The sequence below is a fragment of the Lygodium microphyllum genome, chromosome 30, assembly GCF_053477565.2.
Source record: "Lygodium microphyllum isolate KBCC chromosome 30, Lygodium_microphyllum_v1.1.10, whole genome shotgun sequence".
Taxonomy (NCBI): Eukaryota; Viridiplantae; Streptophyta; class Polypodiopsida; order Schizaeales; family Lygodiaceae; genus Lygodium; species Lygodium microphyllum.
Window position 1 is genome coordinate 94,373,091 of NC_141164.1, and position 23,451 is coordinate 94,396,541.

At 42.3% G+C, this 23,451-nt stretch overlaps 1 protein-coding gene across 9 annotated transcripts in view; it reads left to right on the plus strand.

Moving 5' to 3' along the window:
- Positions 1 to 23,451, plus strand: part of LOC148010138 (ARM repeat superfamily protein) — a 197,807-nt gene that overhangs the window by 26,892 nt on the left and 147,464 nt on the right. For all 9 annotated transcript variants that reach the window (XR_015689650.1, XM_087672317.1, XM_087672322.1 and 6 more), the window contains one exon: positions 18,756 to 18,856. Coding sequence is in view for 8 of the 9 variants with exons in the window: in XM_087672317.1 (XP_087528443.1) it covers positions 18,756 to 18,856 (101 nt within the window). In the remaining variant the exon portion in view is untranslated. The remainder of the gene's footprint in view (positions 1 to 18,755; positions 18,857 to 23,451) is intronic.

Genomic DNA, 23,451 nt, shown 5'->3' on the forward strand with positions numbered 1-23,451 from the left:
TTGTGCATACGTTGTGGTACTTTCATATTAGTCTTTTATCATGTTGTGGACTTAGTTCTTTTTTGCGGAAGAAGAAGAAAGAAGAAGAAGAAGATTTCAGCCCTATCTCTTACGTGGCATGCAATTTAATTTTTGGTTTAATGCTCAATTTTGGCCACCAAAAGATGGAGGTCTTACGTGTTGCTGAAGCCTTTTGTAATTCTCGCAAGTGATTAAGTGTTAGCCGATGTGATGAGATCCTCTATGACATCTAGGATCACTGAGTGGTTTCTTGCTTTTAAAGAGTTTGAATTCACCTTTATCAAAGAGGATCCTATAATTGCTTAGATCATAGATTTGGTTAGATACAAAAAGCTATTGGAACTTGTGCCTAGCTTGTAGAAGGCAACATGAAGAAATGCAAATCATGTTGTTCTTATCAACAACAATAAGAGAGCATTGTAGAAAGGGAGCATTGTGTATGTTGTTGTAGATGCTAATGGAAAGAGGTGTTTACATGTCATCTCAAACGTTGTTGTAGAATGTAGATGCTAATGGAAAGAGGTGTATACATGTCATCTTGAAGATAGCAATGTGCAAAGCAACCATGATGCTGAGTATAGTAGCCTTCACGTAGTTTTGTAGGAGGGTGTGCAGATGGGGGGGCGAAAAGTAGCAATGAAGGGAGATGCTTTGTTGGTGTGAGAGGTGCAAGGAATATGGAAAGAATAAAGATGCTCTTAAACAATGGATTTATGAGATTAGAGAAATCCTCAAGAAGATAGACAAGCTTGAAATATGGCATACTGGAATGGAAGAGAACTAGAGAGCACATGACATGCTTGTTGAGCTAAAATATGCATTACTTGCTGATTAGTCTCTTAAACAGCTCCAAAACACACTAAAAAATGCTATTTTAGAGTAAAAAAACCCTAAAACGAGGAGTGGTTTAAGAGAGTTCAGTGGAAACCCTAAAACGTGGAGTAGTTCGAGAGAGTTAAGTGAAAACACTAATTTTTGGGATGCCCTTCCACATCTATAAATAGATAGGCTGCCCCCATTCAGCCTCATTCCGTATGTGTAGGTTTCTCACTCCATGTGCAGATTTCAGCCATTAGCCTCCTCCTACGTGGCTGTCCAGCCCTTGAGACTGCTGCCACTCCATCTGTGTTTGCTCCTGCTGCTGGCGCCTTCATCCACGCTGACGTCAGTTGCTAGCGACATCATCATCTGCTGCAATTTGATCATCTAGTCATCGCTAGCCACATTAGACGCTGTTTCAGCCTGCTGTTTATCGCAGATAGTGCACAATTTTCAGCCTCTGATCGATGGTACACTACTGCGTTTACTAGTATCCAGCCTCCAGACTATTCAGCACTCCTACACTTTAACTGGTGGTCACAGACTTGGGATCCGTCTTCAGTGGACGTTACACTCCGACATTGCTCTACCCTTGAGCACATTGTACACTCTTACATTCATTCACTTTAGAGTTGTGTTCTCTCTCTCCCTTCTTTTGTTTGTATTTGAGTTTCTATGTTTGAGTTTTGAGTTTTGCATTTAGGGTTTGAGTTTTTGAGTTTTGCATTTAGGGTTTGAGTTTTACCCTCTATGTCTGTGTTTGTCTCTTTGTGTTTCTGTCGTGGTCATATACTCTGTGTGTCCTCAATGAACCCTAGCAGTTTTCATCACATGGTATCAGAGCCGGGGCTCTTGTAAAGAGTATCCTGCGGATATTGTGGAGAGCTAGTCTTCGTGCAAGGCTCACAATACGACTTGTAACCGAATCACAATGTCTCAGACACCTTCTTCTCCAGTTTCTATGATGTCTTATCAGGCTTCTCCATCATTGGAGGCCTTGAGATGGCATTATGGACTCGGTGAGGAGGACGACACTCTACCTTCATCAGATTTCACTAACATGACAGAGGAGGACTTTTGCAACAAGTACAGTGATGTTTACACCCCTCCTACCAGTTTTGCTACTACATCCAGACCGGTTGATGAGGCTGGCCACGTCTCCGCCGATCATGGAGGACATATGGCATTCGGAACGTATGGTGATCCATCTTCATTATCTCAGCCAGGTCCAATGTCAAGTTTGTATAGTTTTTTCGTGTTGCATGATTCAAAACCCTCGCCTGTTTCTTCTTTTGAGATACAGGATCCGGATGGCTTTGCGTTTGTGAACTTCAATAGAGGGGGCTCACGAAGCAGATGGAATTCAGGTACATCTACAGCTTCTGTTTCATTTAAGCATATCACACACACTTCTCACTTCCCTCCCATCTCACCCTCTTCTATATCACATCTTGATCACCTCTCATCATCTTTCCAAAACCTTGGATTACACTCCACATCTGCATCAGACACCTTAGGGGTTGGATCTTCCATCTCCGCTCCTAGCACCTTTTCCTTCTCCATCCCATTTTCTACCTCTTTGCACCATGGTACTTTGTTAGGGGGAATGCCACCCTTTAACACAATGCCTCTCACCTTTCAGCAAATGAGCACACCCATAACTCCTTGGTCAACTGTGATGGGCATCTCTCTCACTATCCCTAGCTTCACATCTCACATGACCACTCATACACAGGGGTTTCTATCCTCTGCTTATGGTGTGTCTTTACACTCTCCTTGGGTTACACCTACATAGGGATTTCCATCTTCTGCTCCCCGTGTTCCCATCCCATCTCCTTGGGTTCTTCATGTGGCTACAATGCCTATGCCTAGTCATCCCATCCCTATCTATGAATCCACCTTGCACACTACTCGCATGCCTGGTGGGCACTCTGGGGCCCATTCCCGAGTGTACTCCACTCCCCTATCCTACCCACACTACACTTTTTCACACTATCCATCTCCGAGCACTACCACTCCTGTTGCGACGGCCAAGAATGCCTTTACGGATAAGACACGTTTTAACGGGTCAAATTTCACCACTTGTTCTAATTTCATGCAACAAGTGCTTGAGTCTCAGGGTCTTTGGGACCTCATCATTGGTCTAGAGCCTATGTCGGACCCTCGGCTAGCTCACCCTGATTACATCCGTCAATGGAGAGCCCGCAACGCCACAGCCAATGTTGAGCCGATGTAGGGATTGCTTCCTAAGTTTCACTCTTAGTTGCAACACTTTTTGCTCGCATTAGAGTGTTGAGTCATCTTCTCGACCGCTATGCAGCTCGTGATCGTACTCGGCGCATCAATCTTGACTTTGAGCTTCGAGAGTTCTCTATTAAGAAAGAGGATGATCTGAAAGTCAAGTTGGCTGAATATAGGCGGTTACTTGCCGAGCTCGCCACTACTGGCTTTCCAAAGTTAGATGACGATCAAGTTATATTCTTCTTGAATAAGTTGCCCAAAAAATACTTCAATTTCATTCAACACATCATCTCCCAACCTTGATTGCCAACCTTCAACGAGTTCGAGTGCCAATTCTTGCATTACGCAAGGATGTATGATCAAGTCCACAAGAAATTCTCATCCCAGCCTTATTTAGAGTCGAGGGGGTTGGTTGCCTCTTCTTTGGGAGGGAAAACCACCAGTGGCAAGAACTCGCAAGATGCGAACGCAAGCCAATCAAAGGGCGACTCCTCTTCCTTAGATGGAACCAAAGAATCTAGACCTATCTGGTAGCAACTCCCTAAGAAAAACCGGTTTTGCACACACTGCTAGTGAGGAGACCATGTGGACGAGGAGTGTCGCTCCAAGGCTCAAGGTCTTCCACCTAAAAAGCCTTAGCAGACCGCTGCGACTGCATAGTTCAGTGGGGCTACGCCTTCCGCTCTTGCTTCATTTGCTCCTTCAGCACCCGTCGTTGCTGTTGGATATGTGGCTCGAGTACAGCCTCAGCAGGCCATCTCTTTCACTACCCCTGAGGGACTGGCTGATTGGTCTGCAGGCTCCGATCCCATTGCACTTCATGCATCTATCTCACCTTCCTCCCCACCTTGTCAGGCGTTCCCTTGGCAGAGCCCTACTACTAGACATACGCGATGGTAGACACGTTCTTAGGCTAGCTTGTCTCTAGGTCCTTTCGGATATCCTAGGTTAGTCTAGCATTCATTTTTCGCACTCTTAGAGTCGGGCCTATAGGATTCATTGCCCTTAGCTTTTTCATTCTTTTGACTTCCGCTGCATTTACTCACACACATAGACATTCATTGCATCTCTTTTGAGTTAGATTTTCTTTCTGTTATATTTTGCTTTGGAGCATCTCATCACTAACCTCTGTGTTTGCAGATTCTCATCTCTTTTGCTGGGTTTTGTCTTTTAGTGTAGAGCTAACTTGCAGATTGCTTTGGTCCTACTTGGGCTAGAGACGTGGGGATGCACACCGTTCCTTTCATGGTTTCATTATTCTAGGAGAGCTTACTCTTCTTCCAGCATGGCGGTTTCCCCTCTCGAGGCGGATCATGCTACATCTTTCTCGATGCTATCATGGTGGTAACTTCTACCTTGCTCTTCTAGTGGGGTGCTTCATTCACTTCATCCAGTTCCTTTTCTTTCATTCCTTATGGTTCTCGGCACCATACAAAGACCGACATTAGGCTCCTCTTCCTTCTTTGGCATCTACATCCAGGTTGAGAGGGGATTTCTACCCTTCTTGGTATTTTACAGGCTTCAGCACTTTGTCTTCGATATCGGCTTCTTCCTGTAGTGACGGGAGAGGTATGAAGATCGAGATAGTCAGTCGTTATGCGTAGGAAGAGACCAAGAGAGTGAGATAGAGTAGAGTAGAGAGTGAGCATGTTTTTAGGTACAATGACGAGTGTGTATCTTTAGATTTTTAGATAGATATATATGTGTAAGTACAAATGCTAAGGGTGTGTTCACATCCGAGCACATTTAAAGGCACGAGGTCTTTATTCCCAACAACCTTCCACCTAAAGGCAATGTGGCTTAAGAGGAGAAAAGAATGAGCTAAGTCTAGGTATGTACAAAGCTGAAATACATATATCTATCCAACTCCCATCATTTGTCTCGGCAATGAGCAAACTACTCTGCTGGAAGATCCTTTGCGAGAAGGTCTGTAGGATTATCATCTGTATGTACTTTGACAAGCTCAATGCTCTTGCTGTCACGTACATCTCTAATGAAGTGGTACTTCACCTGTATGTGCTTTGTCTTTGCATGAAAGACAGGATTCCGCACTAGCATGATAGCACTCTGACTATCACAATGGAGAACAGGTAACTTTGTGATGCCAAGCTTTCCCACCAGACGTGAAAGCCATAAAGCCTCCTTTCATGCCTTAGTGGCAGCTACGTACTCTACCTCTGTAGTAGACAATGCAACACACTTTTGTAGCCTGGAGATCCAAGAGATTGCTCCTCCTGTGAAAGTAAACATATACCCAGAAGTGGACTTTCTGCAGTCCGCATGACCAGCATAGTCTGCATCTGTAAAGCCAACAACAGATGCCTTCTGCTTGCCAAAGGAGATGCACAACTCCTTTGTGCCTTTGAAATATCTCATAATACCTTTCACTGTATCCCAATGCTTTTTGCCAGGGGTTGCCATGTATCTGCTAACCACTCCCAGTGCAAAGGCAATGTCAGGAAGTGTAGCAACCATAGCATACATCAAATTGCCAACATTTCAGCCTTCTCATCATCAGATGTAGGGCTGTCCTCTGCACTGAGTTTCACATATAGAGGCAATGGAACCCCAATTGTTTTCCCCCCCTCCATATTGAAACACTGCAAAACCTTGGAGATATACTCTTGTTGAGATAGATAGAGTAAGCGCGTCGACCTATCTCTGAGTATTCACATGTCAAGAATGTGATTTGCATCACCAAGATCCTTCATGTCAAAGCTGCCATGAAGACTTTGCTTCAATGAATCCAAGGCATGAGTATCCCTGCCAGCAATTAGCATGTCATCAACATACAAAACCAAGATAATCAAGCTGCCATCTGCTGCCTTCTTGGTGTACAAGCAGTGATCCACTTGACTTCTATGAAAGCCTTGGGACTGCATGAATGTATCAAACTTATGATACCATTCTCTTGGTGCTTGTTTCAGCCCATACAAACTCCTTTTGAGTTTACATACCATCTTCTCTTTTCTTGTTTCCACAAACCCTTCAAGCTACTGTATATATATGTCTTCATGCAGATCACCATGTAAAAATGCAGTCTTTACATCCATCTGTATGAGTTTCATATCTTCAACTGCAACCAAGCCCAAAATGGTTCTCAATGTAGTCATCTTGACTATATGAGAGAAAATCTCATTAAAGTCAATTCCATGCTCCTGCTTGTACCCCTTTGCAACCAATCTTGCTTTGTACGTTGGTGAGGAACCAGAAGTGACCTTCATCTTGTAAACTCATTTACATGGAAGTGTTTTCTGCCCTCTAGTAAACTGCACCAAGTCCCAAATGCCATTTTTCTCAAGAGATTCCATTTCTGACAACATGGCTTTATACCATTTCTTGCTATCGTATCTGTCCATTGCTTCCTTGAAGCAAGTTGGTTCACCACAGACTGTCAACATGACATAATCAGCCACATTGTTTGCACCAGGAACAAATCTGTCAGGTTGTCTAGTAGCTCTAGACGATCTCCTAACCCAATGGCCATTGTTTGCTGGCTGTTCTTACAAATTTCCATTTTCAGCGTGGTCCTGGCATTTCAGCCTGCAAATCAGCATTAACAACTTGCTGTCCTGGCTGTTCCCGCACATGTAGCGGCTCATTATCATGGGCAATAGCTGGCTGATCATTTCCAGCATCATTTCTTGTATTTACAGGTTCATTTACAATAGGTATTTGCTGCTGTATAGCGGGCACATTTTACTGTCCAAAAGGTATTTCTTCCTGGAATACAACCCTACGGACCTCCTCAGTCTTTTCAGGCTGTTTATGCATGCGATCTTCCCGGAAGATAACACCATTGCTGCGTATTACTTTCCTTTTCTCGGGATCCCACAATTTATACCCCATTTCACCCTCATCACCATATCCTAGGAAAATACATTTACAAGACTTTGGCTCAAGTTTGCTGCGTTTTTCTTTACGAATGTGCACAAAAGCGTCGTAGCCAAACACTTTCTGGTGAGCATATGAAGGTGGCTTGCCCGACCACGCTTCTTGGGGAAACCCCCCCCCCCCCCAAAAGACCTGTTTGGTGACCGATTAATTAAGTGAACGGCTATCATAATAGCCTTTGCCCAAAAATCATGGGGTAATGCAGCATGAGACAGCTTCGTACGGACATTATCTTGTATGGTCCGATTCATACGCTCTGCAACTCCATTTTGGGGTGGATTATGAGGGATAGTGAGCTCCCTCTTTATCCCTCTACTGTCACAAAATGCCGGAAAGGCCTTGGACACATATTTCCCACCATTGTCAGAGCGAAGACACTTAGTGTCTTATCAGTCTGATTTTCAGCCAATGCCAATAATTTTTTAAACTTGTCAAGTACTTCATCCTTGCTACGAATAGGGTAAACCCATACCTTCCGTGTAACATCATCGACAAAGGTGACAAAATATTTCTTTCCCCCTAAAGATAATCCTGACATTTGACATACATCGGAATGTACCAACTCTAGAGGAGAAGATTTTAAAGAAAGACACTTTTTATGAGACGTCTGTGCATGTTTGCCATAAATACAATGATCACAATGCTCAAAATTAGCATAACAAAGACAAGGCATCAAAATTAGCATCACAATGCTCAAAACGAGAAAGCAATTTCATTCCTGTTTGACTCATGTGTCCCAACCGGCCATGCCACAAAGAAACACTTGGCTACTCGGTCACAGCAACAACATGGTCACGCATACTGGATACATGAAGTGGATACAAAGTATCACTTTTGCAACCTCTGACAATCACTCTTGATTCCTTACAGATCTTCCATTTTTCATCACCAAAGGTGGTATGAAAACCATCATCATGTAGCTGCCTTGTGCTAATCAAGCTCTTCTTGAGCTAAGGTACATTGCCATACATGCTGAAGTGTAAAGACAGAGCCATCCTGAAACTGTAACTGCACATTGTCAATACCTGCAATGTCACATGCATAGTTGTCCCCAAGATGCACAATACCTTGTCGACCCGCTGTATAGGCAGAGAACCACTTACGTTGAGGGGTGACATAAAAGGAAGCACTTGAATCGAGAATCCAGGTATGCATGTCATCATCTGTATCTGCAAGTAAATCATGTGTACCAAAGTGTGAAGAGACAAAGAGTACGTCACTCCCACTATTACTGTCATGAGTGACTACATTCACCTCTTCAATTTTTACACTGCTCTTCCTAGGGTGACTATCCTTCTTCTCTTCCTTGCTATCATATGTCTTCTTGCCTTTTCCTTTCTCTTTCTTTCATTTGTAGCAATCACGTTTAAAGTGACCCTTCTTGCCACAATGATGACATTCAACATCTTTGCCACGTAATTTACTGCGTCCCTTGCTATCATATTTGCCCTTTTGTTGTGAACTACCCCTAGTATGCAAAGCACTGGAAGGCTTACTGGATGCATTGCTCTGCCGATTCATTTCTTCCATAAGTAGAGCACTGTCTACATCAACATACAAAAGGATCACATTAGAATTGCTTATAGAAATTTTGAATGTATCCCAACTCTCTAGTAGAGTGCAAAGCAAGAAAGTAGTCTTAAATTCCTCATCAATCATGAACTTCAAGGAAACCAGCTGGCTGAAAATGCAGTTAAACTCACTCAAGTGAGTAGACATTGCTGTACCCTCTTTCATGTGCAAATCCATAAGCTTTTTCAGCCAATACACTTTGCTTGTAGCACTCTTTTCTGCATACAGCTCTTCCAGTCTAGTCTGTTAGCAGAGTATTTGTCAGCTTATGTGTGAGTCTGAGCTTGATCTGGGCTGGGCATTTTTATTAGTATTTTAGGTATTTTTCTGGTGTGGCATTTTATGCCAGTGGAGCATTTTATGCACCAGTCGGCCAGCATTAATGCTGTCCGACCAGCATTATTGCTCCCCACTTTTTTATCCTATTTATACTCAGTGCTCCTCCTCAGTCAGTATCATCATTTTCACCATCTGCAGACTCTGTGGAGAGAGGAGCCAGAGCCAGTGCGAGTGCCCACGCAGCCAGTGACTCACTGTTGTATGCGACTGTCTCGTGTTCAGATATATGGATTCCATTTCCCGTGCATACATCTGAGTTCTCATCTGTATCGTGTTCTTTTCTTTTCTCTTTTTGTCTTGTGTTTCAGCAGTTTATTTCAGCACATGTTTATGCTTCCACCGCTGCTCCACTTCTGACATGGTATCAGTTTTCAGGATGTGTGTTTTTGCTGTGTTTTATTGCTGATTTCAGGACTGTTTTGTACCCCTGCTGATCAGACGACTGCTGTCGCAGCCAGGCGACCTGTTTTGGGCTGTTTTCAGCCTGCGTTTTTTGCAGTTTTGCCATCGCCTGCTGCCTACGCACCCTCTACTGCCTGCGTTTTTCATCTGCAGCTGCTGGCGACAGTTTTCTACCTGTTTTTCTCCAGTTTACAGTCTGCATTTTGCTGATTCAGCATCTCTCGTGGCTGGGTGACTATTAATTCAGGCCGTTTTTACTGTTTTTGGCAGTTTCTGACTGATTTTTTGACTTTCTGCAGCAGATTTTGTCTTCTATTGATCAGATTTTGGTTTATATTGCATGTGAACTCTCATTTTCTGCCGTTTGTGCTTGTGTTTTGGCTGTGTTTCCTCTCTACATTCCATCTCTTCTCTACTTCTCTTCTTATCCTCTCCATATGGCTCCTCCGTGCACTTCCCCTGATGATCAGTTACATGGACCTGATTATCTCACATGGAGTGCTGTCATGAAAGCTTGGTTTGTGCAGAAGCGGTTATGGTACATCGACTGTGGAGCTATTGCTCGACCTCTCTGTCCTTCTCCTCTTCCTGAAGACTTTGATAAGGACAACCATGAGGAAGCGGTGCTCACATGGGACTCGGACGATGCCCGTGCTTACTCGGCATTGCTTCGGTGTATTTCTAAAGCGGTCTTACCGTCGGTTACCTCCTGTAGGACATCTCCTGAAGTATGGCAGAAGTTGCAGCAGATGTACGAGGCACCTTCCACCATGTGGGCAGTCACACTTTATGACCAGCTCCAGCAGATGAAGTTTGAGCCGAAAGATACTATTCAGTCTTTTCTTCTTCGTGTTACGTAGGTACAGGACCAGCTTTGGCACATGCAATCTGCTCTTTCCGAGGCGCATCTCGTCAGGACGGTCCTCTATAAGCTCCCCCCGGAGTTTGATGGAGTGGCCAATGCTTTGCGGGCGCACACATCATCGACTCCTGTCAGTTTTACACATATGACCTCGATGCTTCTTGAGCATGAGACATCCTTGAGATTACAGGGGCGGCTTCCGGCACATTATGGAGGTGAGGCTTATGTAGCTTCAGAGAGGGGTGACGAGAAGAAGAAGTTGAAGGCCCAGTGTTACCACTGCGGCAAGAAGGGACATTTGCGGAAGGACTGCAAGAGGTTAGCGGCTTCCAGGAAGGAGCAAAAGACGAAGCAGGATGTTGACTCTACCGATGAGTCCTCTCCTTCATCAGAGTCCGACTCAGATCCTCCGACCAAGGTGAAGTCCAAGGCGCGGAAGGGATCCTCTTCTTTGGATCGCGGGAAGGGCTTGGTGGCCCCTTCCTCGGCTGCTTTCTAGTGGTGGTGATGAGGTCATTCCTCACGACTCTCTTGTGCCAGAGAGAGAGTGTGAGCGGGTGTTCAGATGGGGCAGCCGCACCTCATCTATACTTTTATACAGGTGCACAGGTTCCAGAGAGGGACGTCCCTGATGCATCGACTTCAGTCTGGCGGAATCAAATCCTGGAGCTGGGATTGACATCAAGGTTCATGCTGAGCTGATTATCTGACAGAGAGCGGGAGGCTTTCGTCCGGAGCTCATATGAGGGGACACTTTGGCGGTCTGGCCAAAGGCGGGGAATCCATGGTCACCTATGTTCCGGGGCATTTTTGACAGGATGGTCTTGTATGCTACTGCGAGACATTGGTGATGGACACAGAGATATGCTATGATCTTCTCTATTTTCAGGTGTTTGGTACGATTGACATCAGGTTCTCTCCGAGGCACCTTGGTGGTGGCTTGATCACCCACTGCTTGGGTATCCATGGTTCTACTTGGTGGTTCTATAGTTTCTGATCCCTTTTCATTGTACTATTGTATTGTATCAGATCACCCATGATGTGAGAGAGGGTGTTAGCAGAGTATTTGTCAGCTCATGTGTGAGTCTGAGCTTGATCTGGGCTGGGCATTTTTATTAGGTATTTTAGGTATTTTTCTGGTGTGGCATTTTATGCCAGTGGAGCATTTTATGCACCAGTCGGCCATCATTAATGCTGTCCGACCAGCATTATTACTCCCCACTTTTTTATCCTATTTATACTCAGTGCTCCTCCTCAGTCAGTATCATCATCTTCACCATCTGCAGACTTTGTGGAGAGAGGAGCCAGAGCCAGTGCCAGTGCCCACGCAGCCAGTGACTCACTGTTGTATGCGACTGTCTCGTGTTCAGATATATGGATTTCATTTCCCGTGCATACATCTGAGTTCTCATCTGTATCGTGTTCTTTTCTTTTCTCTTTTTGTCTTGTGTTTCAGCAGTTTATTTCAGCATATGTTTATGCTTCCACCGCTGCTCCACTTCTGACATAGTCCATATAGCATATGCAGAATCCAAACCTTCAATGTTGAACAGCAAGGCATCAAAAATCGATAGCTCTATGGTTGTGCGCGTAAGCTTATTTAACTCATCCCAATTGTCCTGTTCCATGTCCACGGGCTTTGCCCCTTTGGTTTTGATCGGCTTTGCTTGCTTCTTTTGTAACAGGATATTGTAGCATTGCTTTTCGCCAAATTGCAAAGTTAGGTGCTTTATGTGCATGAGATTATTGCTGTCACTGCTGCAAGCGATGATTTTTAGCCAAATATGACAAAAAAATCAGCAAATGCAGGCCCAAACTGTCACCCAAGTGACCAAGGTACAAACAAGTACCAACCAGCAATAAATAACCACGTAGAAGCACAGACTTCAGATCTGTAATTAAATTTTCAGAAGCACGAAACCATGTGCTACAACATTCCACAAGTGATTACAGCTGTTCCAAGGGCATATGCATCACATTACATGAGAGATTCCAAATTTAACCTGCAATTTTGTTGTGCATGTACCACGGGCATAAAATTTAACTCAAACGGTCAAAACCCCAAAATTTTTGTGCTCAAAGCATCAACCACACATCTACATTTTCTCTGTCATGCATAGAACAGGCCAATTTTGCCAAAATAGAGCAATTTCAGCAAAACCCGCAAATTTTACGAAGTGTTGATGTCCAAATTGCATGGAATTCAACCTATATGCACATAAACTAACCAAATGCTGCATAGATTTTACCCAAACTGCAAAAGCCCCAAATTGCTTTGTGCATGTACATGAAAAGCCCCAAATGTCGGGGACAAAATGTCACAGATTTCCCTGCAAAATTTCTAAGCCAGATATCATTATTGCATCTTGCTCGCACCAAATCTAGACGAATCCCCAGATTTTCCAAGTCTTGTGTGGACTAATTTCAGTGAAATTGAAAGAATTTCACTAAAATGTGAAAAGCCCCAAAGTTCCCGGGCAAATGTGTACCGACTTTGCAATTTTTGAGTTAGATTGTCCAATTCTATGTTGAGATCCTCAAATTCGGGAAAAGTTGCAAATTTTTGGGCCTAAATTTGCCCAAAATCCTGACTGTGCCTACACGCACGAATGCCCGTCAGTGGGCAAAGGGAGTTTCAAGAAGAAATTGATTTTGTAAGAAAATTATGACGGGTCCGTTGACCTGCCAGGCGGGTTGCGTGACTGACAGCCCGTTGGCGGCCGTCCCAAGCGCGCCTTATCTCACTCCTGCCATCCGCTGGTCCTTGTTGCAGGCTGCGCGCTACCCGCTGCCCGTTGCACGCTATTTGTCAGTTCTGTTCGCTATGATGCTGCAGGCCTGCTTCCTGCTCAACTGATTATCGCCCTTATCAGGCCGTTGCCTTCTCGCCCAGCCTGTCACACCACTGCCATACACGTGTTGGTCACTTGACTGCTGCCTTGTCGTCAGACTGTTAGTCTTCAGTATAACCTGTGTTGAACGAGCCTTGTGGCTCGAGCAGCTTGTGCCATAGTCTCACGAAGCTTGCGAAACCTACGCTCTGATATCAGTTTGTAGTGATGGGAGAGGCACGAAGATTGAGACAGCTAGTCGTTACGCGTAGGGAGAGACAGAGAGAGTGAGATAGAGCAGAGTAGAGAGTGAGCACGTTTTTAGGTACAATGACGAGTGCGTACCTTTAGGCTTTTAGATAGATATATATGTGTAAGTACAAGTCCTAAAGGTGTGTTCACACCAAGCACATTTAAAGGCACGAGGCCTTTATTCCCAACACTTCCCCCTGTTGTTCCTTACCCTTTGCATTGCATGATTTCATCATCTTTGTACTAGGGCACTTGGGCAAGTGAACAATTTCCCCATGAGGGACACTGTCCAAGTGGCACCTGCTGCATGAGCATTCTTTAGCATGTGGCATACTTTGTGTCTCATTGTTCAGAGCACCACTTGAGCAGATCCTAAGCTGTTTCCATCGGCGGCTGTTGTTACTACACCACCATCCTTCATCACATGGATACCTCATCACCTATTTTTCCTTGTCATCGACACCCTGAGTGGATGGGTTAGCTTGTACTGTTTTGTGATGTATTGGGTGTAACCTCCCTACTCCCATCTTCTGGGTCACTTTTACTCAATCGACCGCATTCCATAAAATTTAGCTCACTTAAAAAAAAAAAGTTCCATGTGGTTCCATCCGCCTTTGTAGGGCTTGGTAGGCAGCCATTGTGCACTCTTTGTCCGATGCCCTGTCCTCTTTGGGGTGACTACTTGGATTCCCTTGGTATGATAACCATTGCCTCTGTAGTCTTGGTAGGCCACTGGGTAGTCGACGTGCACCCTTTGTCCGATGCCATGGCTGCTTTGGGGTGGGATGCCTTGGGGTCAATAAACATCGTAGTGGTTGGCCTAACCTTTTAGCTCAGTTTTGGGCCTGAGAGGGGGTGTTGAGTTAAAATATGCATTATTTGCTGATTAGTCTCTTAAACAGCCCCAAAACACACTAAAAAATTGTTATTTTAGAGTAAAAAACCCTAAAACGGGGAGCGGTTCGAGAGAGTTCAGTGGAAACCCTAATTTTTGGGGTGCCCTTCTGCATCTATAGATAGACAGGCTGCCCCTATTCAGCCTCATTCCGTTTGTGCAGGTTTCTCACTCCACGTGCAGATTTCAGCCTAGCGACATTATCATCTGCTGCGATCTGATCATCTAGTCATCCCTAGCTACATTAGACACTGTTTCAGTCTGCTATTTACAGCATACTGTGCACAGTTTCCAACCTTTGGTTGGTGGTACACTACTACGTTTACTAGTTTTTAGCCTCCAGACTGCTGTGCTTTGGTGACTAGCCTGCTGCCATTCACTATTCAACACTCCTACACTTTGACTAGTGGTCATAGACTTGGGATCCGTGTAAACGCCCCGAACAACGTAGTATGCTTAACAATTATGATATTCGCTTGTTTTCGAGATTTAATATAAAAGAGAATGAACACCTAAAGCTGAAAATGAAAATTACTCACAAAATTACAGCCATGAAAATGTAAAAGTAATGGAGACAAAGATTGAGGGTTGAAGATGGGCAAACAAACCCCCTCCCCTCCCCGAAGGAATGTATTTCTACTCAACCCAAGTCCCTTAGGGAAGAGCTCAGTTACAATCAACCTGAGAGTGAGGAGAAGTAATTCTCACTCTCACAAGATTATGCAAAGATGTATAAACACACATGCATTATCTATTATGCAATGATAAAAACTGATTTCTTTACAATATTAGAGAAGAAAGAGGGGAAATCAGCCTTTTTCCATCGTTGACCAGCAGTACATGGATAGGGCTTGCTTCTTGTTGCTAAAATGGAAGAAAGAGCTCGAGAAGGAGGTGCTGTAATGAATTTACAGGCTTGCTGTCCTGTAAAACAACAATGATAGAAGAGGGAATATGGAGGAATTTGATAATGGAGAAGTGGGGGATGATGATGGGGATGGATGGGGCCAGTTTCTGGCTATCTGTGGGTGCTGTACATTAGTTTACAGCAAAAAAAAAAGATACTGAATGAAGAAAAACGAGCTCTTATTTATAGGAGAGGGAAGAGATAGTACAAAAGGGGAAAGTGGAGCAGCACAAGACAAGTGTCGAGCCACATGTCATGAGATGTGACAAGTGGTGGGACACTTGGAAACTTGTGTGACAAGTGTCTTGATACTTGTCTCTTCTCTATGGCCTTCCTTTTTGGGCTGAATACTGTCAAGAATAGAAATAACTAAATTTAGTAAGCACAGTCAGAGTACAGAATTTACTATTTTTAGAATGACATCCCTATTTTTTAGGACTAGCATTTTTAGGCTAATTGGAGGCTCCTAAAATTTAGGGACCCCCCAATATGGGTGTCATATGAAAGCTTTTTCCGTGTACATCGCAAAAACGGTATCAGAATCTTCATGTAACTTTCCTATGCAAAGAAATGTGCATTTCAAGCTTTCAGCCTACACATGCACATTGTACAAGCATTTCATGATCATGCCATCTTGTTGATTGTAACCGTCTGTTCTGGTGGATCTAGCCCACACTTCAAGGCATCAATCCTTTCTGTGTGCGAGTCTAACCTTGATATGCGTGAGTTCTGGTCACAGGCGCCCAATCGGGCCATATAGGTGGAAGTGTGAACTATCTTTTCTCTAACCCACCACGTGGGTCCACCATAACCTGTGACCACTCATCAGTGGCCAGCTCCAATGCACTTTTCTTTATATCTAATTAGTGCAAAGGAAACAAATTTAATAAATCATTATATAGACAAATTAATAAAAAAGGATACAAATTTTGTTTCTTTAGAGTTGTGACAATCCGTCTCTGGTGGATGTCACACTCCGACATTGCTCTGCCCTTGAGCACACTGTATACTCTTACATTCATTTACAGCAAGCATTCACTTCAGAGTTGTGTTCTCTCTCTCCCTTCTTCTGTTTGTGTGAGTTTTGAGTTTTGCGTTTAGGGTTTGAGTTTTGCCGTTTGTGTTTGTGTCTGTCTTTGTGTTTTTGTCGTGGTTGTACACTCTGTGCGTCCTCAGCGCAAACCCTAGCAGTTTTCTTCACAATGCCAAAACCCCAATATATCTATGTTGCGGAAATTCTTATGTATGATGAACCCAAGCATGTAGGAAATGAGAATTTGTACATCAAGCAGAATAGATTTTGAGTGTGGGAAAACTAAGCAAGACTCTGAAGAAGAAAGACATGCTGTTATTAGAAAGTCATGAAGAACACCACGGTTCATTCTGAATGGTAGATGAGATGTGTTGATGGGGTTTTTCAAAAGAGTACTCAAATATGAGAAAATTGGTATATGCTTAGCTGCATCTCATGTGGAATGTTCTGGTGGATACTTTTGGAACTGCTACGACTAAGATGAAGATATTTTGGAGGTTTGATTCAGCATAGTTTTAACAGATATGTTGCTTATTGGTTTAGAACGTATACCAGAACCAGCTAAGGCAGTTATAGCCTGTGGACTGTTTGAGAAATGTAAGTTGAATTTCATAGGGCCTTTACCAGGAGCCAGGACCGGCAAAGTATAAAGTCCTATTTGGAGTAGACTATATGACAAGATGGCCTGCAACTTTTGATTTTTATTACCTTTTGACTACTTCATGTGTCTTGACTTTTGATTTGTAAATTGTATTGGATCTGAGTCAGAACATAAAGTATCGAACTTTTGAGCCTTGAATCTTGAATTTGAAATATCAAACCATCACGTTTTGAGGACACTAGTGTGCAGCAAGCAAATGCATAATGCAATAAATGTAACTTTTAGACTTTTAGCAAATGATGTGTTTGTCTATTTGTACTTTGGTGGTAATGTTATATTTGTAGATGATAAATGTATAATATTAACAATAAATGTGCAATATTAACATGCTTATATTGTTGAAACTCTTGGTTCTTATAATATAAATTCTTTCATATCCAATAAGATTGCTGAGGAGTAGATGTTGCAAGATATGTTATGGACAGTTTTTGTTGCAGATTTTGGGGTACTATGTGATTAGTTTCATATTTGGACCCAGGCTTCAGGAAGGATATTCTTAGAGTTGAAGGCTAGATTTAGTTGAAGCTTATCCAAAAGGATTGGATGAGTATTTGCCACAACCATTATGGTCATTTAGAGTTGTGTAGAAGGCAATCTCAGGTTCACTCCATTTCAATTATTTTCTGGGCAAGAATTAGTAATACCCATGGATGCCATGATTCCTTCTTGCAGTTTTATCAGAAACATAGTCAAACACAGCTGGAGACGGATGAAATGCTTTTGAGAATACACTTGCAGGCTTGCATTTAAATAGAGAAGCAGCCATTGATTACTATGTGTAGCAAGTTACTAAGAGAGAGGAACGGTTCAATGCTCAACTGAAAGAGAAGATCAAAGGTGGATGCTTACACTCACATATTGTAGTAGCTTGGACACCATTTTTCAGATAAAGTTGAAAACTAAATGGGAGAGACCTTTTTGTGCTAAAAAAGGCAGATCCTAATGGGACCTACTTGTTGCAGGACTCGGATGGTTCAGTGCAGCAGAAATAAGGTCAATGTTTTTAAGTTGAAGAAATGTATCATCATTGGGGTTAGGTAGTGTAGCCGAATGGACTGCTCATATTTCATGTTCCAGTCTCAGGGGGTTTGCTAATGATGGTGATGGCAAAACAGAAGTTCCTATCCCTATCCATCCTAAATAAACAGGGTCCAAATGATGAGTTTGATTCATTTCCCAAGGGCTGAAGGATGTATGTCATCTAGGTACCTTAGGAGTTAGTAGGAGTAAGTAGTTGTGAAGAATCTTAGCATGGCAATTGCATGCGACCAGGCATGCAAGGAAAAGTAAAGTTGGCCATCCATTGTATCTCAAGGCCTGCATGCTACAAACAAAGGTGGAAGAAGTCAGAGATTGCAAAGTTCATCCAAGTCTATGCATGTGCTAAGAGAAAGTAGAGGAAGAAAATTTATGTTGTGACACTTGTTTTTCTAACAGTAATCATTGTGCATGGAGAGTTTTGCTTGAGCGAGAGTTTGGCAGGCTGTTCTTAGCTTTCTTTGTTTGAGCATGATCATCATGCCATCTGCCAGTAAAGTTGATGGTTTTTGATCCATCCAAAGCCTTGTATCAGGGATTTGCCTCATAAAACATAGATACATTAGCAATAGAGCTTTGTTTCTGAGATGTTGCCATTGAGTTAGATGTTCTGAGTTCCTATAATATAGCTGGGTGATTGTCAGAGAGAAATTGATTGTGTTTGTGAGGTGTTTGGGTTCCTTGGGTTGAGGTGATTGTTTTATGCTATAGTCTCTTGGTTTGGTCAATTAGAGGCTAGCACAATATCAATCTACCTGTATTTGTTGCTGCTAAGTATGGAACTGATTAAGATTGCTACTCTGATATTCTAATTGCTGACTTTGAATGCGAATCTTCCATGCCATACAGTGGCTAGCCTGCTTTGCATCTCAGTTCTGTCAGTCTAGTTGATGGCTTATTGTACACATAGAGCACCGGTGATTCATATTATTAAAAAAAAAAAAAACCACCACCTTGCCCTAACTGCAGTCTATATGGTTATTTTCAGGTCCAACCAATAAAGCTTTGGTGGCCTTTTTGCGTCATGCTGAGTTCTCAGCAAGGAAGGGCCTTGCTTTTGACAAACTTATCGTCCCTCTACTACAGCATGTATGAATCATATTTAATAAAACCATCAGTACAAGTACTTTTTAGGATACATATTCTGCAATCGATTTATGAAAATTATGTTCGTTTCCTATGTGTAACTTGATTAATGTTGGTCCCATTCTTGATTTTGGAGCTTTTGAGCCCTGCCATATCGGTGGAAATTTAGGAGGACTAGATAATGCAAGAAAGAGAGAAGAAACAATGTTGTATCAACATCTATTAAAGGCTTATTTGAGGTGTTTCAACAGATTTCATGGTAATGCTAGAGAGAGAACATACGACCAACTAAATTGCTTTCTTCGAAGTAGAGCTTTCCCAGTATAGGTGCATGTCATTGATTTGAAGTCGGCAAGATGTTTTGAAGAGTTGACTAAAATTACAGTGGTAGTCAGCAAACATCTTACCTATCATTCAACCTACTAATCTTCCATTGTTGTTGATATAAACTTTCTATACTGACTGCAATATGTCTATGTCCTCCTTGTGTGATTTGTCTTACGCGTGCACTATAGTTCCTGCCTAAAACCTACAACCCCTTTTTCTTATGACAATGGGCATGTTCCACATCTTTGATTCTGGGGTAGTGGTCACACAAGTGATGGCAATTCTAACATTGGCTTGCAAGAATGTGACAAATCACATCCATTTAATCAGATTGCAACAGAAGCTATGGTGAAAGAACGTTGTGTGTGACTTGTTTGCAAGTTCAGGAAACATGGTTGTGGTATGGTGAAAATGATGAGGTAGTGGAGAGATGATGAATATGAGAGCACAACATTTAATTATGCACTTGAGGGCTGCATATAGGTAGCTGATGAGCACATAAGAAGACTTAATGATCTATGGAATAGGTCCGCATGATCCTTGTGTACATTTACATTCTTCCTATTTATGCTGGGGAAAATGATGAGACACGGGAGAGATGATGAATATGAGAGCACAACATTTAATTATGCACTTGAGGGCTACATATATTTAGCCAATCAGTACATAGGAAGACTCAATAAGCACCTTAGCAGCAAACTGAGCCTGACGTGACCTGTGTCAATGCCTTATGGATGTTGAGCATCTGATGTGACCAATGTTGATGCCACCTCTCATGACCTGTGCTGATGACCTCTGCCTGATGCCTGATCACTGCTCGCCACCTTGCCTTGACTGCTGACACCCTTGACCTGCCCTCTTGCCACCCTTGCTTTGCCCGCTGACACTTGTTGCCAGCCCACTAACTTCCTGTCCTTGCCTGCCGATCCCCATCTCTGCTTGCTGACACCCCATCTGCCTGCCCTTCCTGTCTGTTCCCATTGCTTGGTTTGCTGTCCTGCTCCAGAAAAATAAAAAAGACAAAAAAAGATTAAGAGAATTCTATTAATAATACATTGGCGAAAACCCCTGAGATAGCTACAAAGTATAAGGAACTCTATGAAGAGTAACTAAGTACATAAAATATACAATGGTTGTATGAACAACCAATCTGGTGGTAGTGTGATACACCATATTGATTGTGGAAATTTGAGGCTTCCTGGACAATGCATCAGCCACCATATTTTTCCTACCATCAATGTGCACAAGTTGGAAGTGAAACATAGAGAGGAAATTCACCCATCTCATCTTAGATAACTTCTTTTGGAAAAGAAAATAATGCAATGTTTGATGATTAATTCGAATTGTGAAATTTGTTGCGAGGCAAATAATATTTACGTATAAATAGTCCATGAGTTATAGCAAGAAATTATTTCTTATTTACTTGCAAATTCTTTTCTGCACCATGGAGAATGCGACTCTCTTAGAACACTATATTGTGGCTTGATTGACCTGTCAGCTATCTCTTGCTTGCCTTGGACTTGGTGCCCTATCGATTGCCTACCTTGGTGCCTTGTCTACCCCCGCTCAAGTGATCGTCTAAGTATATGTCCAAACCTCAAACATGCATTCCAAGCAATACATCACAACCCTCTAATGGAGCAATAAAAAACTCTTCATTGTCCACGTGTGATGTAACTATGAATATGTAACTAAAGCTTTCCAATGAGGGGTATAATGGGTTGTACATGGCCCTTGCATGCCATACCAATCTCTCCCATGGGACCCATCTCACCCTCCTTGATATCCATTATTGCCCACACATCCATCCTCACTCTATCTTATTCATCCTTAATCAATTCATTCACTTGATTACACTTTTAGACTTAGCCCTCTTACCATTGTTATCCATACCCCTATCCTAGCGTATCTCAGTTCATGGTTTTGTGACTTGTCTAGCTGATGCATGACACTATCTCAGTGGGTGACTTCATTCTGGAGGTCTTTTCATGTGACTTTTAGCTCTTGACAGTCCAAATTGTTGCCTTTGTGTCCACACAATGTGGCAGCTTGTTCTTAATTAGTTTTATTGCTGCATTTGCTAGTTTCACCCTAGATTGCTACACATAGTATGGGGGAGTTTTGGAAATAGGGGAAACAAAAACAACAAAAAAATGAGGTTTTGGAGTTTCAACTAGTTTTGAAAATGGGGGGAGGAGTTTTGGATTTTAGCTTGTATTCCATACATAGGTTCCTATATATATCAATGCCTACAACCACATTTACTCAAATTTCACACAAAACTTCAAATCTTTATGTCACATGAATCATCATGAAGTTTAAACATGTTACAATTTTGAACTTACTAGTCACAACATACATGATCATTACAAGATTAAAGAACATAAAAACGTTGATAGGCGATTGATCATGGACAATGGACAATGGACTTGAGAGGCTAGGACTCACAATACCAATCTCAAGATTTAGAGACTCAAAACAAGAAAATGACTCATGATACCTAGTGGCAAGTCCAAGATGCAACCACTTATATGTTATGATAGATCATAGTAGATATAGAATCATGATACAAATAATTGCCAAGACTCAACATTATGTAATCAAATGATAAAACCTATGTGCATGTGTCAAGATCCATCATAGAATGATAGGTCATTATTAGTAGAACATGGATGATGGGCCATGGCATAGTGACATATGTGTAGACTCTAGTCTCTAAGCATCATTTGAGGACCCATGTATCATCTCCTCATCAGAGGACTCCCTTCTTAATTGAGAGGATGATGAAGCAACCTCTGGCTCTGCAGCCTCTGCCTCTGCCTGTAACTTATGCTTGCAGATTCTATTGCAAGTGTAGTTCTTACTCTAACCTTCTTGTATCCACAAGTCTCGTGGACTAGTATTGATAGCTCCTTGAAAAACACAGAGTAGATATCACACTCATTTTGAGGTATCTCTAGGATATCATGCACCTTTTGTATATCAATTTTGTTCACATCACCTGTAAAGACGAATGGACAAAGACATGAGAGAAGTTACAAGTTACAACTAAAGCACTTATGCTCAAGACGTAATACACCCAAACAATCCAAGGTTAAATGCATCCAAACAATTCAAGGTTAAACAAGTTAGAATTCATCATATGCAAAGGCTTAGATGACAAAGTTTCCTTTTTTAGAAGATAAAGTTTGCAGTGGCAAGACACTAGGCACTCCAACTGGGTTGTTTTGAGCTTGTTTCTCTTCTTTGTGTGGAAGAGAACTACATTTGCACGACCTAGTCATGCATACCTAACTCACAAAGCAAAACAAAAGAGCCCATGTACTCTAGTTTCTCTCTAAGGCCTTGAATAGTCTTGTGAGAGAAAACGAATGACAATGCATTCTTGTTCAAATTTAAGAGATCGAGTAGGCAAAAATCAGCATTTAACTGGGCAATAGGTTACATTAGATTATCAAATGCCACATATCAAAGTTGAAGCATAATTGCAGTATTTCTCCTGAAGGTGTATCTCGTAGAGCTTAGCTGCGGGTCAGTCAAAATGAAAGAGAGTGATTGCAAAATGCTAGCAAATCATCCTCTATCCTCCTCATCGTATCCAAGTCATCCCTGTGAGGTGCTGCATGTAAACCATGAAGCTCTCCTCCAACTCCTCGTTATTGTATTGATCTTGATTGCACCAAAGAGGATGGAATATAGATGCAACAACATGGATTGGTTTATGAAACCAATCCTATCGTATATTCCACACTCTCGGATCTCTTCAATCCTTGAGAGTGATGGATCATAGACTAAAAAACAATGAGTCATCATTTATATTATATAGATAAAAGTTGAATAATAGATAAATGATAAATGAACTATGAACACATGTCACACACACTAGGTAATTTACTTGTCTTGGGGCAAGCAACTATTGTGAAGTAAGGCTTCCTTGATTTATCCATGTACTCATAGAGAAGACCTAGAGTACTCTCCCTCCATTTTGGTGATGTATAAGACGATGTAGATCGAAGTGAGTCTCTTCACTAATGCCACATGCTCCCATCTAAGATAGTGTATCTAAATGTAAGAGCCTTTGGAGACTGTTTCACTCTATGCAAGCTACTTTTCACATACAATGATCCATATCTAATTTGAATGGATTCGTATAGGCTGCTTCAATACAATAAATATATAGATAGATCTTGTAGTAGAGGGCTTGAGTAGCTTGAGTGTGTTGTTGGCCTTGAACATACTAGTGATTGATAGTTTCTACTTTACAAATCATA